A 15,065-nucleotide genomic window follows, 5' to 3' on the forward strand; every position below is an offset into this window, starting at 1 on the left:
CATATTTGTTATTATAATTTTTGGGGATAGAATATCGATTACAAATAAATTAAAAAAATTAAAAAATATATAGCTGATCTAAAAATTCATTTGTTTCAAAAAAGTCATGCTCATTTGTTAGTTTGCATAAATATTGGAGAATTATAAAAAGACAATTGAAAATATAAAAATGTTTTGTACTACTTGCCTTATAAATTATATTTTTCCTGCCCTTTAGCACATGAATTAATTTTATTCGCTATGAGTAAATCAAATGAAATTATTAAAACATTTTATTTAAATATAGATTCCACTAATTTCTCTATTAAAACTACCTGGCGAAATTTTAAATGAGGAAAAGGCCTAGTAATAAATTCCTTCTGATTACTAAACTCTTTAATAAATATATATATATATATTCATAATTAATAAAGCAAACCAAAAGCTAATATCTCAACTGAAATAATCTACTGAGATTATGCAAACGGAAAAAAAGGTCTAGAAATAAATTAACCTTCAGCTTCTTACATTTGCCAAAAAAAAAAGAAAGCAAATGTTGCGCTGTCTGATATTTACCAAATGATTTTCCACCCACAAACACACCTCTACCACTACCTGTAAATATATTCCTGACGGTCAAGGTCGGCATTTGCTGACATGCATTAAAAATAAAACCACTCCAAATTGACTTTGATGGGCAGTGTCAACACAGGAAAGTGCATTATAATCTGTAAACTAAAAATGTGGTGACAAAACAAAAATTACCCATCCGCCCCGTTGACCTTTTCGCAAAAACCATTGCCTACTTATTGGGGCTGAGAGAGAGAGAGGGGGGTGGAAAAAAAGATTGTAAAATGGCAAAAAGTCTGAAATGTTACTTGTCCAACTCAATTAACGTCGTCAATAATGCAATCTAATTGAACAATTTCCCAATGGCGTAATTGATACCGAACGGTTATTATGATCAAATCGAATCCAATCGAATCAAATCGAATCGAATCGAATTGAAATCGAATTAATCTAATGGGCCAGCGTTTAAAATTGATTACGAAGTCTGTATTTATGAGCGACGGGCAGGAGAAAGGGGATTCAAACCGCTTTCAGGTCTAATTTTAAAAAAGGCAATCGATTAATGCGTCAGAAATCATTAAAAGTTTGAAGAGGAAAATATTAATATTTATAAATTATATATTTAACCTTTAGGGCAATCATTTATTTATATCTATAAGAATGTCTTTTGCTCTTTGAGATCTGATTACGGGGGCATCCATTTTCCATTCTCTTTGATTTTTCTTGCAACTCCTTCGAGCTGGAAAAGCCTTTGTGTTGGTCTGTTTTTTATGCTACTTTCGTTCTTTTTTTTGTTGTGTGTTACATTTTCCTGTATTTCTTGCTCTCGTTTTTTTTCTTTCTTCCCCCTAAACGTTAAGAAATTCATTGGGCAAGCATTGAAAGTGAAGTTGATATATGGCTAATGATGTTGACATGAGAATGTATGTGTGTGCGTCTGGGTTTGAGCGCGGAAAAGCCAAGGAAAAGTAAAGGAAAAGCCATTGTTAACTATGCCAGCACACATGAGGGTTTTGGTGGGGGAGGAGGAGGCGTGGCAATCAACACATGAAGCTTATTGCTTTCGCCTTGTTTGCTGTAAATGCAAATTGGTTTTGTTCTTGTTGTTGTTGTTATACGCTGGCCAATTGTTTGGATTTTCCGCCCATTGTTATTTTTGTTGCATTGGCCGGGAAAATACAAAAAAAATCAAATCAAATATGCACTCACTCACCCTAGAAAGTGTAATAAATAACGCCACAAATGAATGATTTCCCCGAAGCATTCTAGGTAATGTGCAATCGGGCATATCGATTGCAAAATGGCAGTAATCGTAGCCATATATACATATATATTGGTTTATATAGAGTGCATATATATATTTATATGTATATTTCTATATATCTGTGGTGCAATTGAACTGATCGAATCACAGTTACAGCTTATTTTGTAGCCTTTAAAATGCAATTACTTAGGCAGACACGCCTCCTTTTTGCGAAATGCCACAGGGGAAAGTGTCAACAGGCGGCAAAGAGTGAGTTAGAAAGAGTTCCAACGAGACAGAGAGTGAGAGAGAGAGAGAGAGATAGTCAGTAAGAGAAAGAGATAAAGATAAGTAGCAAGGAGTTACGCATATTGCCTACGGCAAAATCCTTATCCTTCAGACCCCTCTCCAATTTCTACACTCTCAAAAAATAACCACATGATTCAGAAATATTTTAGAAATTTAATTTGTAATTGAATTATAGAATCTATATTTATTGATATATTTTTCCTCCAATTAAAACTTAAAATGTCATAACTAAGCCAAAAATGCATTAATTTAGATTCGGAAAACGGTTATATGCTAGTTTTTAATAGGTTAACAAATCAGCATCCTTTATTTGAAAAATTAAAAAACTAAAATTTTTTATGAATTTTTTGGCAATTTTCACGATGAAACCCCTTGAAAAAATTTGAAAAATTTCAAAATATTTACATTTTTACCAAACATGGCTAGATCGATTCGGCTGTTGATGCTGATCAAGAATATATATGATTTATAGGGTCGGAAATGATTTCTTCACTGGTATTTAAGCTTCTGACTGAAATTAGAGCACCCTGTAAAAGTTATAAATATATATTTAAGCTCGTTACTTGGCTCTATCAATTAACTAAAATTTACCTTTAAATAAGGTCTTATTTTTGTCTTGCAGTGCATATTTTAAATCGAAACCCTTCAAAAAACAGTTTAAGACATAGTTCAACACTCATTGCTTTCATTTCATATTTTAATTTTGCAGAACAAATAGTTTCAAAAAATATTTAAGCATTTTACCTAGTTGTACATTTTTACTCTGATTTTTTCTTATAACAATTACCATAGTTTTTGGTGCAGTGTAAATTCGTAGTCGAACCTTTTGGTGCTCAAACTGGTTGGCATTGTCGTCATTGTCATGCCGTTTCTCAGGCAACTAAGCAAGCGAAGGAGGTATTCATTTGCATAAAATTGCAGTAACATCTATTCTGCTCTCTCTTTCTCTGTGTGTGTGTGTGTGCATACCTGTATGTATGTGTGTGTGTGGGAGTCCTGCAGGCCATTTGTCGCTGTGTGCGTGACTGTTGCACAAGATGCGGGACTATTGTTGCCGTTGCCATGTCGCCACATGCCATGTGACAGTCATTGCAACTAAGCGTGTGGGGTCGACCTTCAATTGTCCGACAATTTTTTTTTTTTTGGTAACTACCAAGCAATGACTTGCCCAAAAACGGAGACTTTTGTGGTCAAAACGGAAAGGAGAGTTAACAGGAAAATCAGTTACAGTAAAAGAGGAAAAGTTCAGAAGGAAAATCAGGAAATTTGAAGTCGGCATTAAGTGGAAATTCGAAGCCAAAGCCAAGTTAATTAATTGATATTAAATAGGGAAAGCTTTTAAGTGGCAGATTTACCATAAACATTAGCAGCTTCTGTATAAGTTTTCCACAAATAAATATTTAATTTGTATTTATTTAAATCTCTTTGTGATCTTATTTACTTATTCAAAAAGTGAGCTAAAGATTTTCCGCCTATTCCTTTGACTGCATTTCCCCCGCTCTCTCGATCTCTCTCATTCGAAAAAAAAATATATTAATAGTAGTGAAATCACACTCAATGTGATTGCTTATTGATTTCCTTGGCATAAAGGAAAATCTTCTGTGCGGGGGAAAATGCCAATGGACATTCGCTGAAATCTCCAGGGGACAACATCCTTTTCCTGTTTGTGAAATACCAGCTTCTATTTTTTCTTTCTTTCACTTTTTATTGCACTTTTTTTTACCTGTTTTTTGTTGCACTTTAATCAAAATCAATTAGCTGGCAGTGCCAGGAACGAATGGAAGTGAAACGGAATAGGAACAGAAACGGAAAAGGAAATCAAAGTCATGATTGCACTTAAAGTCAGTTCATTTAATGAACTACACTGCAGAGAAAAATAACCATCAAGTTGCCATTTTAGACATTTTATTATTGAAAAATTAAATTTTTTTATCAAAATATTTATATTTATTTAAATTATAAAAAATCATTTGTAAATTAAAGTCTTCAAAAAGCTCAAGTGAATTATTTTTCAATGTGTAATTCTGTCAATTAGCTGCTGTAAAGTGCAGGGAACAGCTTTCCGCTGAATGGTAGGAAAAATGGCAGCCGGAAAATAGAAAAGGGGGCATGGAGTCACGGTCACGGTTCACAGGTTAATTATGCAGCTTGTTAAGGCACACCCGCAACACAAAACAAAAAAAAAAAGAAAACAGAAAGCCAAGCTCCAAAAAGAACACACAAAAAAAGAATGTGTAGGGAAAAACAACATTTTTCCCACACACAAAAACCGAAAAAAACAAGAAAATTTCGCCAAAGGCTCTGGCAAGAGAGGGCTGGGAAAATGTGGGAAAAGGAAAAGCTAAAGCGGCATCCTGTATGAAAAGGATAACGCGGTGGGGTGAACATGTTGCGTTCGAGTTCGAAGCAAAGTTTTTGCCATTTTCTCTTTTTTTTTTGTTGTTTTGTGGAAAATGTGCCACGAAGTTTATTAATGAGGTTTCCGCCGAAATCATGCGATATGTGTGTGTATATATTTGTAGTATGTGTTAAAAATGCGGAAATCAGCGTATTTTAAATGTCATTTAATTCGCTTAAGTCCTCAAGCCTTTTAAGCTCACATTTCTGTCGCATATTAAATATGGCAAGCTATTTTAGTTGGCATTTTAATAGTTTTAATTATGGCTTATGGGGGTTATTTTAGCGAAATATAACACAGAAAATTAATTTAGAAGTTTATGGTGTTGATTTATTTACGGAAAATTGTATATTTATGTTAGTAAATCCTTCGATTTTAGGATTTTTATTTAGATTTTTGGAGTTTTAAAAAAATATAACACAATGTCTGTAGGAGTTAGTGATGGTGATTTATTTATTGAATAAAACATAGTTATTCTAGTAAATCCTTCACTTGTTGGTTATTTTATTCAAGGCACTTTAGAAATATTTTTAAAAAGGAATTTAAAACAATTTCTTCTATGCCAAATCGTATTTTTTACTCTTGGCTTTGGTTTTACGAATATAAATGTTTCAAAATAAAATTGGTTTAGGAAAAGGTTGTTTCTCTACTTGTTAACTTTTTATTTAATACATTTCCCTTCGGTGACTTTCCCCTTTGAATTTTCCCCACATACCCCTGCAGAGATTCCTCTTAATCCAAAGCGCAATTAAGGCCAAAAAGCCAAAAACTAATCTCATCCTTTGACCCCCCAAAAAAAACGTATGCAATGCATTGAGGCAAGAGGGCAAGCGTGTGTGTGTCACACACTCTTGCAAAGAAAATTAAAAGCATAAATTCTGTTTCCCAGAAACGTAGCGCAATAAAAAAGAAAAGCGAAAGCAAACGAAATACACAACCATGTCCAGTGAGAGCAATGGTGGAACAGGAACAGGAGCTGGAGGAGGAGCAGGAGGAGGAGCACCCCAGGCAGCACCGCCACAGTACATAATAACCACACCCAGCGAAGTGGATGCCGATGAGTTTGGCTCCCTGGGTGAACTCCAGCTGGAGCTGGGTTCCCCCGAAACACAGATGATGCAAAGTCAAAAGTTTGCCAGCTCCAGTACCACCAAGGTGGCCACCAGATCCTATTCGATGACCAGCAGCAGTTCCAGCGGTCTCTCTGCCATGCAACAGATGCAGCAGCAACAAATGCAACATCAGCAACATCAGCAAATCCAGCAGCAGCAGCAGCAACAGATAACCCAACAGCAGATCAAGCAAACCCAACAGATTCAACAGTCACAGAAGATCATCTCCAGCTCCACCAGGAGTCAGAGTCTTCAATCGAGCTCCATTCTAGGAGGAGAGGTGACCATCAGTGGTGGCAATCAGCAGCTGCTGGCCAGTGCCTCGGCTGCCTTGGCCCAACAGCTCAAGGCGCAGAGCTCCACCTCGATAATAACCAGCAGCAGCGAGCAAAGGACCAGCACTAGCACCAGTACCAGCAGCAGCAGCACACGATATATGGCCAGTGGCTCCACAGCACCGGGAACAGTGGGTAATAATAACAACTCCGGTGGCTCCACCTCCTCCACATCAACAGCAGCAGCAGCAGCAGCTCCTGGCGGGAAATCCCGTTTCCAGAGTTTCCTACAACAACCGGAGGGGGCTCATGGTTTCCTCACAGCCCATCAAAAGCATGTCCGGCAGTTTGTACGCTCCACCTCGGCTCATTCGGAGGCAGCAGCTGGAGTGCCAGGATCATCACGGCCAGAGAAGTGCATAAGGAGTGCCTCCACACAGATCGATGATGCTGCCGTTGAGGCTGGTAGTTTGCAGGATAGCAGCTCCACCGGTGGCTCCATGAATCTATCCATGAGCAAACTGGGTCTGCAGCAATCCTCCTCTATTTTGATTTCCAAATCGGCGGAGACCATCGAAATGAAGAGCTCGTCGGCGGGCATGCGCACACAGTTGACACTTAGTGGTGGCTTCTTGGCGCCACCGGGAAATCGAAAGATCACGATCCTAAGTCCTATACATGCACCGCCAGGACTCCACGAGATGCTGCGAAGGGCTCAAGGACGATCGCCGCTATCGCCGAGGATTAGTTTTCCAGGCAGTGACACCGATCTCTTTGGGTAAGTGTTAACTTCCATGAGAGAGTTAGTATAGGAGAAATGAAAGGTAGCTTCTGAGAATCTAATATTGTACAATTGCTGATTTTTATACCCTTGCAGGAAATTATAATTTATAATACCTATAAAGTATATATATATTGTTGATCATTGTCAACATCTGTCTATCTATTTCCGCCCGTTTGTCTGTCTCTCAGTTTTGAAATTAGGTGAATGAAGCTTTGAAGTTAATATTTTATATAATTTCATTATTATATTATTATACTGTATACTAGTAATTTGAAACGGCCCGGATCGAACGACTATATCATATAGCCGCCATAAGAACGATCGTAATCATAATCATAATCATAATTGGTACACAAAAATTTATTACTTTTCCAGTTTCATTTAATATAGTATTATTTTGCAAGCTCGGTTTTAATTTCACTAAAATCGAACGACTATATTATATAGCTGCCATAGGACTGTGTCTCAGTTACTCTATCGCTGCCTCTATCTATCTCTCCCCTCCCTCGTACTCGCTTACTCTCCCTCTCTGTCTTTCTCTCTCTCTCTCCCTCTATCATTTTCGATATGATCGCTCTCGCTCTCTCACTCTCTGTTCTCTTCACTCGGGGACTATAAATAGAGGCACTAAAGGCGCGCGCGCCTCAGTCTGTCCTAGGGGTACCTAGTGTAAACATCTAAAGTGGTAGTGATTGTGAAAAAAGTTGCCTGACCAATGCAATGCATCTGAGTAACCAGGATACAAAACAAAGACTTGTAAGTTTTAAAATTGTTAAAAATTCATAAAATGTTGTTGTTTTATAATATTAAGGCCCCATATGCTGGCATCTTAATAAAAAACAACACACAGAAAAGTTTTCCAAAGTTAAAACTAAATAATCTTGAGCTAAGTTATGATCGATTTCATATTCGGAACCATGATTTAAAGAGTAACTGCAAGTTAGCTTCATTTCTTGTCTTATATGTTATAATTCAGTGACCACTGTTTCACCTTCTCTCAATTAGTAATATTTTTTTAACACCTGTTTATATATACATATATTGTACATATAAAATATACTAATACTATATACTATCTTCATAAATTAAAACAATTTGTGTGCTTGCTCACTGAGTAATTTATGGCAATGCAGACATTCAGATAACCAGTCTATAAGTTTTGGTTTTATTTTTAATTTTTTTTTAATTTCTACACCCTCGCAAAACACAATTTTTGTTTCTATAAATTGTTATAAAGAATGTTATAAAAACATTCTAATATATAGTATTCTGTATACAGTATTTACTGTGAATATTTTCCCTTGAAATTTTCACTAAACTTTCGCCGAGTTGAGAACCCTTTTGGCGCTCTGAAAATTTGTACGCTCGAGTGGTGCTAACCCCTGACCCCCTCCTTGTATATATATATATATATATATATATATATATCCTTGTCCATGTCCAGGACTCTCTGATGGCACATTGAACTCGCTGCTAATTGTTGACTTGTTGTTGCAAATTTATCCGGAGGCGGAATGTCACAAGGAAAATGCTTTCCTCCCCGAAAAAACGTTGTCAAAATGCCAAAATTGTTTGTCATAGTCGTATAATTAAATTTAAATGTTTTTAATTTTTTTGTTCTTGTTGTTTTTCTCCCCGTTACCCCTGCCTCATGGTCGTTTTCTGCCAACGACAGCAGGCACAGCGTGGCATGAAAAAATTAAAAAATATATCAAAAAAAAAATATATATATATATAAATGTATATATATATATAAAGGAGAATAATTTTAATGAACCCCCGAAAAAAGGAAAGAAGGATAACCAGGGTGGAAAATACTATGGAGGCGTGAGGTAATTGAAGCTGGCGGCCCATGAAAATTAAAGGAAACAGCTTGGTGAGAGGGGACTGAAAGAGAGAGAAAGTTAAACAATTATTGGAATTATGTCCATTAAATGTATTTAAATTTAATTGCAAGCCAAATAAGGAGCACAGAAGCAGGGAATGCAAATAATGCCAAGAGTGTGAGGCATTATTATCCATATAAATCTGTATGAAATATTATACGCGCTAATGGTTAAACACGAAAATTACTGAAGCGTTTTACTTTAACCAGTTGACAGTTGTGGCTTTCTATATATATATATTCCTTTTTTATTTCCATTTTTGCTTGGCATTTTTCTGTTATATTTTGTGGAAATTATCGGTGGCGAGCTCAAGTGGGTTAAGGGTTTTGCGTGAGTGGGTAATAAATGAAAGGCACAAAAAGGAAAATATCTGAATGTGGAAAATTATGGCCTTGTCTTAACCAGGCCTTTATAAATTTGTATCTATTTTGTACATTTACAGCCACAATTATATTAATTCTCAAGGATTTTAATTTAAAAGCAAGTTATTTAATTTATAGAGAATGAAGAAAGAACTTAGAAAGGCTTCAAAAATAATTCCTCGATTTTATTTCTATACGTTTGTAAAGGTATTCTAATTTCAGTCAGAAACTAAAAAAGTAGTGAAGGAATCATTTCCGACCCTATAAATCATATATATTCTTGATCAGCATCAACAGCCGAGTCTATCTAGCTATATCAGATCGAAAAAAAAATTTTGAAATTTTTTCAACTATTTTTAAGGGGTTATTTCATTAAAATTAAAAAAAAAAATTGATAAAAATTTTAATTTTTTTAAATTTTAAATTGAGTATGCAGATTTATTAACCTTCCAAAAACTAACATAGGACAACTTACAGAATTAAAATTAATGCATTTTTGGCTTAGTTATGAGGTTTTTAAACTTTAAATTATCCGTAAACTTGAAGAAATTAACTCCAAAGTCTTAAAAAATATGTTAAGACCTTCTAAAATATTAAAAAACTCATCAAAAGTCTTCTTGACTTGTTTTTTAACTACAAAAATTTTTATAAATGAAAAATCTTCTTAAGAATCTTAAGTTATTTATGTTTCCTTTTAAAGCCACTTAATAAAATCTAATAAATCTAAAGCAAACTCGGCTCTCACTTCCTCTCACTCTTATATATCAGTTGCCCATTTTAGTCATAACATTAATATTCCCCAAATCAAAAATTCCCTTAGGAATTATCAAAAAAATAAATGAAGAGAGACAGAAGGAGAAGGGAAGTTTTTGTAGTAGAGGAATTTTGTGTGCTTTTAAAATCCAGACAGATTCAGAGGCAGGCCGCAACATTTGCATAGCTTTGGCCACAACTCCCCTGACCTCTTAACCTCTCCCCCACAAAGGCATAAATCCCTGCACAGTAAAAAAAAAATACAACATTAAATTGTATGATTTATGCGTGGCTTACATTCCTGACATTTGAAACATTTAGGGTGAGAAAATAAAATTCAAAAGTCTTGTAAGTTAAAAGTGAAATTAAAAGGAAGTCTCAGATATATATTACTTTTAATAGTTCTGATAAAATATAAGTTTATTAAAGTATACAGTATATATATTAATGTTTACATTTTTAAATAGTTAAATATTAGTTAGAAAAGGTGGAAGAAATTTGGGAAAATATATGATTAAGATAGAGAAACAAAAGCAACAGATATTATAAGTAAAAGACAGAAAGGGAAATTTAGTTTATTAGTGAAAAATAATTCTAAAAAGGCAGGAAATGATTATAACTTATTAAATGAAATGTTAAATAGTTCTTATCTATATTATAAACTTGGAAAAAAAATTCTATAAAAAAATCTGTTAAAATTATATACCTAAAAGTAGCAGTTATATTAATAATTTCATTTTTTTTTTAAGGACCTTCCCTCCCTTTTTTCTTCTCTCAGTGTCTCTCTCTGCTCAAGGCTCAACTTTAGGTCTCTCTGTGTATGCGTGACTTATGTTTACAGTTTATTTATTATTAAAAACACACAGACAAATGGTCTGAGAAGAAATGTTTATTATTGTTGCTGTTTGCCACAGTCACAGGCACAGCAAAAACATATAAAAAAAAATAACAAAATAACACAAGAAAATGTATACATTTCAAGCAGAAATCCTGCAGCTTTGGCCGTTGTCCTGAGGGGTGTGCCTCATTTATATGCCATGTCAAAGTTGTATTCCAACCAATGAATTGAAAATTTTCACCGCCAAGCTAATGTCTATATAAATTATACTCCAATTTGGCGAAGAATCTTTAAGCCATCAGGGAATTCGGGGTCGAAACGCAGACACAGCCCGCATTTTTTATCAGCTGGGAAAAAAAACTCACAAAACAAAACAAAAAAACTTTAAAAAAGGGTATTCCCCCAAGGATTTTTGTTGGGGTTTTTATCTTCATTTGTTTTATAGTAAAATAAGCATTTTAATTGCTTTTAAATTTTACACAAATCCTTATTGCTTACAATTATTAAATTAAGCTTTAAATAGTCTTTGTACCTTCAAGGGAAACTCCTAGAAAATCATTTTCCGTTACTGTCAATCAATCACGACCCAAGAAATTGTTAATTAAACTGTTCAAGTTTAGGCTTTAACCCCTTCAAGCTGTCTATTTTGACCCCATTTGAGAAGAGTTAAAAGGCCCATTTTGCTCTCTCTCTAAGTTTAATGGTCATCTGACAGTCGTTTCCCTCTAAGCGAGTTTTGGGGGAAAAGTTTTTTTGCACGGAAAACTGAGTAGGATGGATGCTGCTGGAGTGTTTTTTCCCTCGGGGGAAAACTGCGTCGGAAAAGTGGTTACACTGAGGGTTAAGAAATGGGCCGCTTTTGCATGCCAGCACGTGCCTTTGTTTGCATATTGTATTCGCGAACAGGAGTTTTACCATTTTCCCCATTTTATCATTTTCATTTTCATTCGAGTGTTGCATACTTTTTTGGGGAATGTGAACGAGTGGAAGTGAGTGTGGGAGGCGCTAATGAAGGCATATTTGCACAGCTGAAAATTGAACAGGAAAATTGCAGGACCTTTTAGGACACTTGAGAATGTCTGTTTTGTTGCTCATTAATTTAGTTTAGGTTTCGATTTACCAGAGTCAGGCAAATGTCAAGGTTTAAGTTAAATATATAAATGTGCATTTTGCTTGCTCAATTAGAGGAAATAATTGGAATACAAGTAGGAGTTTTACATATTTGCCTTAATTAAATAAGTTTATAATGAAACCTAGAAGACACTGTTAACTAGTTTATTAAGTGTCCTGGAAAAATATAAATATATATAGATAAATGTATACAAATATATAAATAAATATATCTGTACCTGTCATGACATTTAGCTTCCAGAAATGTTTTACACAAATTTTATGCCTTCTGTTTTTATATTTTTAAGCCAATTAAAAAGTTTTCACTTGAGCTTAAAATATGTATATACATTTACTTGTTGTTCTCATTTTTCTTTGGCCAAAAGGAAGGTCAAATTAAATGTTAATTATAGCCAGAATATTGCTTTACAAAAATTAAAGACAAAGGAAAGAAGAGGAGTTATTATTAAAGAAGAATTAATATTAAAGTAGCATTACCTTAAAAAACATATTAACGCTAATTAGAAGACATTAAATCAAGTATAAATTATAAGACCCCACACTCTCCTTTTTTTTCCGCTCATAAATTATGGCCCACATTTCGATGCCTTAATTTATGCATCAAATTAAACTGGAAAACAGCAAATAAAAATAAAAATCAAGCTTGCTAGTTAATTACCATAAATCGAATGCAACTTTAAGGTGATTTTTTAATGCTCTCAATATTCTTTCTATTTATTTTTTATCCCCCTTCTCCTCTGTTAATGCTGACATTACAAATATTACGCATACGACACGTGTGACATTTGCAAGGCAATTTTCTTTTTCGCCAACGAAGATAAAGGAATTGAAAGACAGGGAAATGAGAGCGAAAGGAAAAGGGGTTAAGAAGGAAGAGGGAAAAGAGCAGCTCGGATGGCCATTTGAAGTATATCCCTAAGATAAAGGCAATCTGAGATGGGTTTAGACAAACATTGAGGATGAGGAGCACGGAGAAAGGAGAAAGGAGTCCTGGGCAGGCACAAAGGTGAGCCCTCGGATGAGGAGGAATGATAATAAACACAAAACCATTAAAAAAGAAAAAAAGTAAAGAAGGAGGACCACCAGGTAGAAGGGGCCAGGACAAGGTCAGGAATTTAATATTTATGTCACAAGAACGACACAGATGCCAATTGTAATAAGGACGAATTTTTTTCAGGAAAGGTCAAGAAGGTGTTGAATGGGTAGTTTATATATTTAAATATATAAATTATATAATATAAATTATTTTTTTTATTTATTTTTCCCAGAACTCAAGTTACACAAGATTTTCTAAAAATTCAATTTAATATTTGCACCCGCAAGTATTATGGCATTTTCTGGAAAACCTTTAACCATATATGCCATAATTTTATCTTAAACTTTCTTTTATTTAATTTTTTGGTTCTTTTGCAAGTTTTTAGTTTTTGCTTGGTTTTTTTTGGGGAATTTTTAAGTTGCAGCTTTAATTTCTGGTAAGCTGCTCACCTACTGAGCTAGAAGCACTTGCCTTAGAATTTGGCCAAATAAAAAGTAAAGAAAAATTCGGAAAAATAGGGAAAACAGAAAAGGAAGTTTGCGAACAAAAATAAATGAGAAAAATAAATGCGCAGGTTGCTCTGATAAATTGTGTTTATAAACCAAAAAGTAAGAAAAAACATTTTGAAAAATGTGTGTGGCAAAAAAGCGTTATAAGTAATGATGGTTATAAATTCAAATATATGGTATATATGTAGTAAATATATTATAATTTTTTTGGCCAATACTAAAGCTTTTTTTCACATTGATCTTAAAGAAAATTACTGGCAAAAAAGCTCTTCAGCTGAGCAGCAAACCCAAAGCTAGGAAAAATGTTTGAAGCTTTTCACCACTCAAAGGTATTTTAAGGAAAAACTTGGTGGCCAAAGCTTTTCCGGGCAGACAAAACTTAAAAAGCTTGAGCAGGGAAAACTTACTCAATACCAATTTTGTTGTTTGGGGTCAGGATTTTCTTGAAATGAAAAGCTTTTATGGAGGTGGGAATTTAAGGGGGTTGCCTTTTCCTTACTTTCCTAACAAAAATGGATTTCTTATAAATATAAGGGCATACTTATACAATTTAAAATTATTTTTATGAAATTAAGTTTAGAAATTTAAGCTTAAAAATATTTTATAATAATCAATAGATGTTATAACTTAATAAAATTCATTCTTTACTATTTAATTACTTTTAAATCTTACTAATTTTACATTTTATATCTTCTTTTCTTTACAGGTAAGTCAATTGATTGCCTTGGTTATCGTTTTTCCCCAATAAATTAAGTGATTTCGGTGAGCTCTATATTTAAATTGCATTTCTGCAGAACTTTATCGCTGGTTAAATTTTAAATGCCAGCTATTATTACGTATACGCAATGTGCAACTGGTTGGTGGGCGTGTCAGGCACATCCCCTTTCTTACCTCTCATTTTTAACAAAAAAACAGCAGAGAAAACAATCAACAACACGTTGAACCTTGGCATTTTCGCTTGGAGTTTTTTATGATTAACTTTTTTGGTGGCTAGACACTGGAAGTGAACAAGTGCACTGGCAAAAATTAATTAAATACTTTTTATAAATGTTGAAAATTTTTCTTTCGATAAAGCAATTACATTTTCTATGGGAATTTTATATATGTATGTATATATCTTTTTTAATTTAGACCAAATTGGTAGTATTCTATAAATGACAGATAAAACTTAAATTGAAGTTAAGGAAAAACCTACGTAGATTTATTAAAGGTTAGTTGAAAGTAAACTTTTACATAGCGTTTTGGGGAAATTCTGGTAAATGTAACAAATTCTACTGGTTGTTTGTTTATTAAATAGCAGTTAGCAAAATATTACATAGTTTTAAAATATTGATTAATGATTTGACTTGATTTTAAAGTTTGTTTTAAAACTGTTTTATTTGCTAGTTAAAAACTAACTCTTTCTTAACCCTTAAGTTAATGTAAAACTGAATTACGTTAGTTAAAGGTTTGACAGTTGTATGTGTGTTAACCTTTATGTCTGTTTGACATCGATATCAAATAATAGATATCAAATAATAGTAATCTATTAATTAAAAATTAATTCTCCCATTGATAAATTAGTTTTCTTTCAAATTTGTTAACTAATATGAAAGTTTCTTTAAAAACAAAATTTTTAAAAGACAGTTTATTGATAGGAAAATCTCTTGAAACACCGTTTCCTCGAATTTAACCCAAAATATCCCCAGTGTATTTCCGTTGTGTACTCAGCTGTGCGGTACTTTCAAGCGGTAGGCGGTGGTACCGCCCTGGGGGCGTGGCTGGGCGCCCACCTGCCGCTTGTTGCAGGTGCTGCAACTGTAACTGTAACTGCAGCAGCAGCAGCAGCAGCAGGAGCAGCCGAAGTTGAAATTCGAAATGCGAAATGAGAGACGCATGCA

At 34.1% G+C, this 15,065-nt stretch overlaps 1 protein-coding gene across 10 annotated transcripts in view; it reads left to right on the forward strand.

Annotated features, from left to right (window-relative positions):
* dnc (phosphodiesterase dunce) overlaps positions 1 to 15,065 on the forward strand; it is a 227,933-nt gene that overhangs the window by 122,255 nt on the left and 90,613 nt on the right. For 8 of the 10 annotated variants that reach the window (XM_086826384.1, XM_020953011.2, XM_020953012.2 and 5 more), the window contains exon 3: positions 5,389 to 6,664. The exons of 1 other annotated variant lie outside the window; for it this stretch is intronic. In XM_086826384.1, the coding sequence (XP_086682510.1) occupies positions 5,439 to 6,664 (1,226 nt within the window). In that variant the 5' untranslated portion in view covers positions 5,389 to 5,438. Of the gene's footprint in view, positions 1 to 5,388; positions 6,665 to 7,316; positions 7,427 to 15,065 lie in introns of those variants that run through there. One more of the 10 variants, XM_086826541.1, reaches the window with a different exon arrangement.

The sequence above is a fragment of the Drosophila serrata genome, unplaced genomic scaffold (assembly GCF_035046125.1).
Source record: "Drosophila serrata isolate PLE 108 unplaced genomic scaffold, ASM3504612v1 contig_8, whole genome shotgun sequence".
In the NCBI taxonomy this organism is placed as follows: domain Eukaryota; kingdom Metazoa; phylum Arthropoda; class Insecta; order Diptera; family Drosophilidae; genus Drosophila; species Drosophila serrata.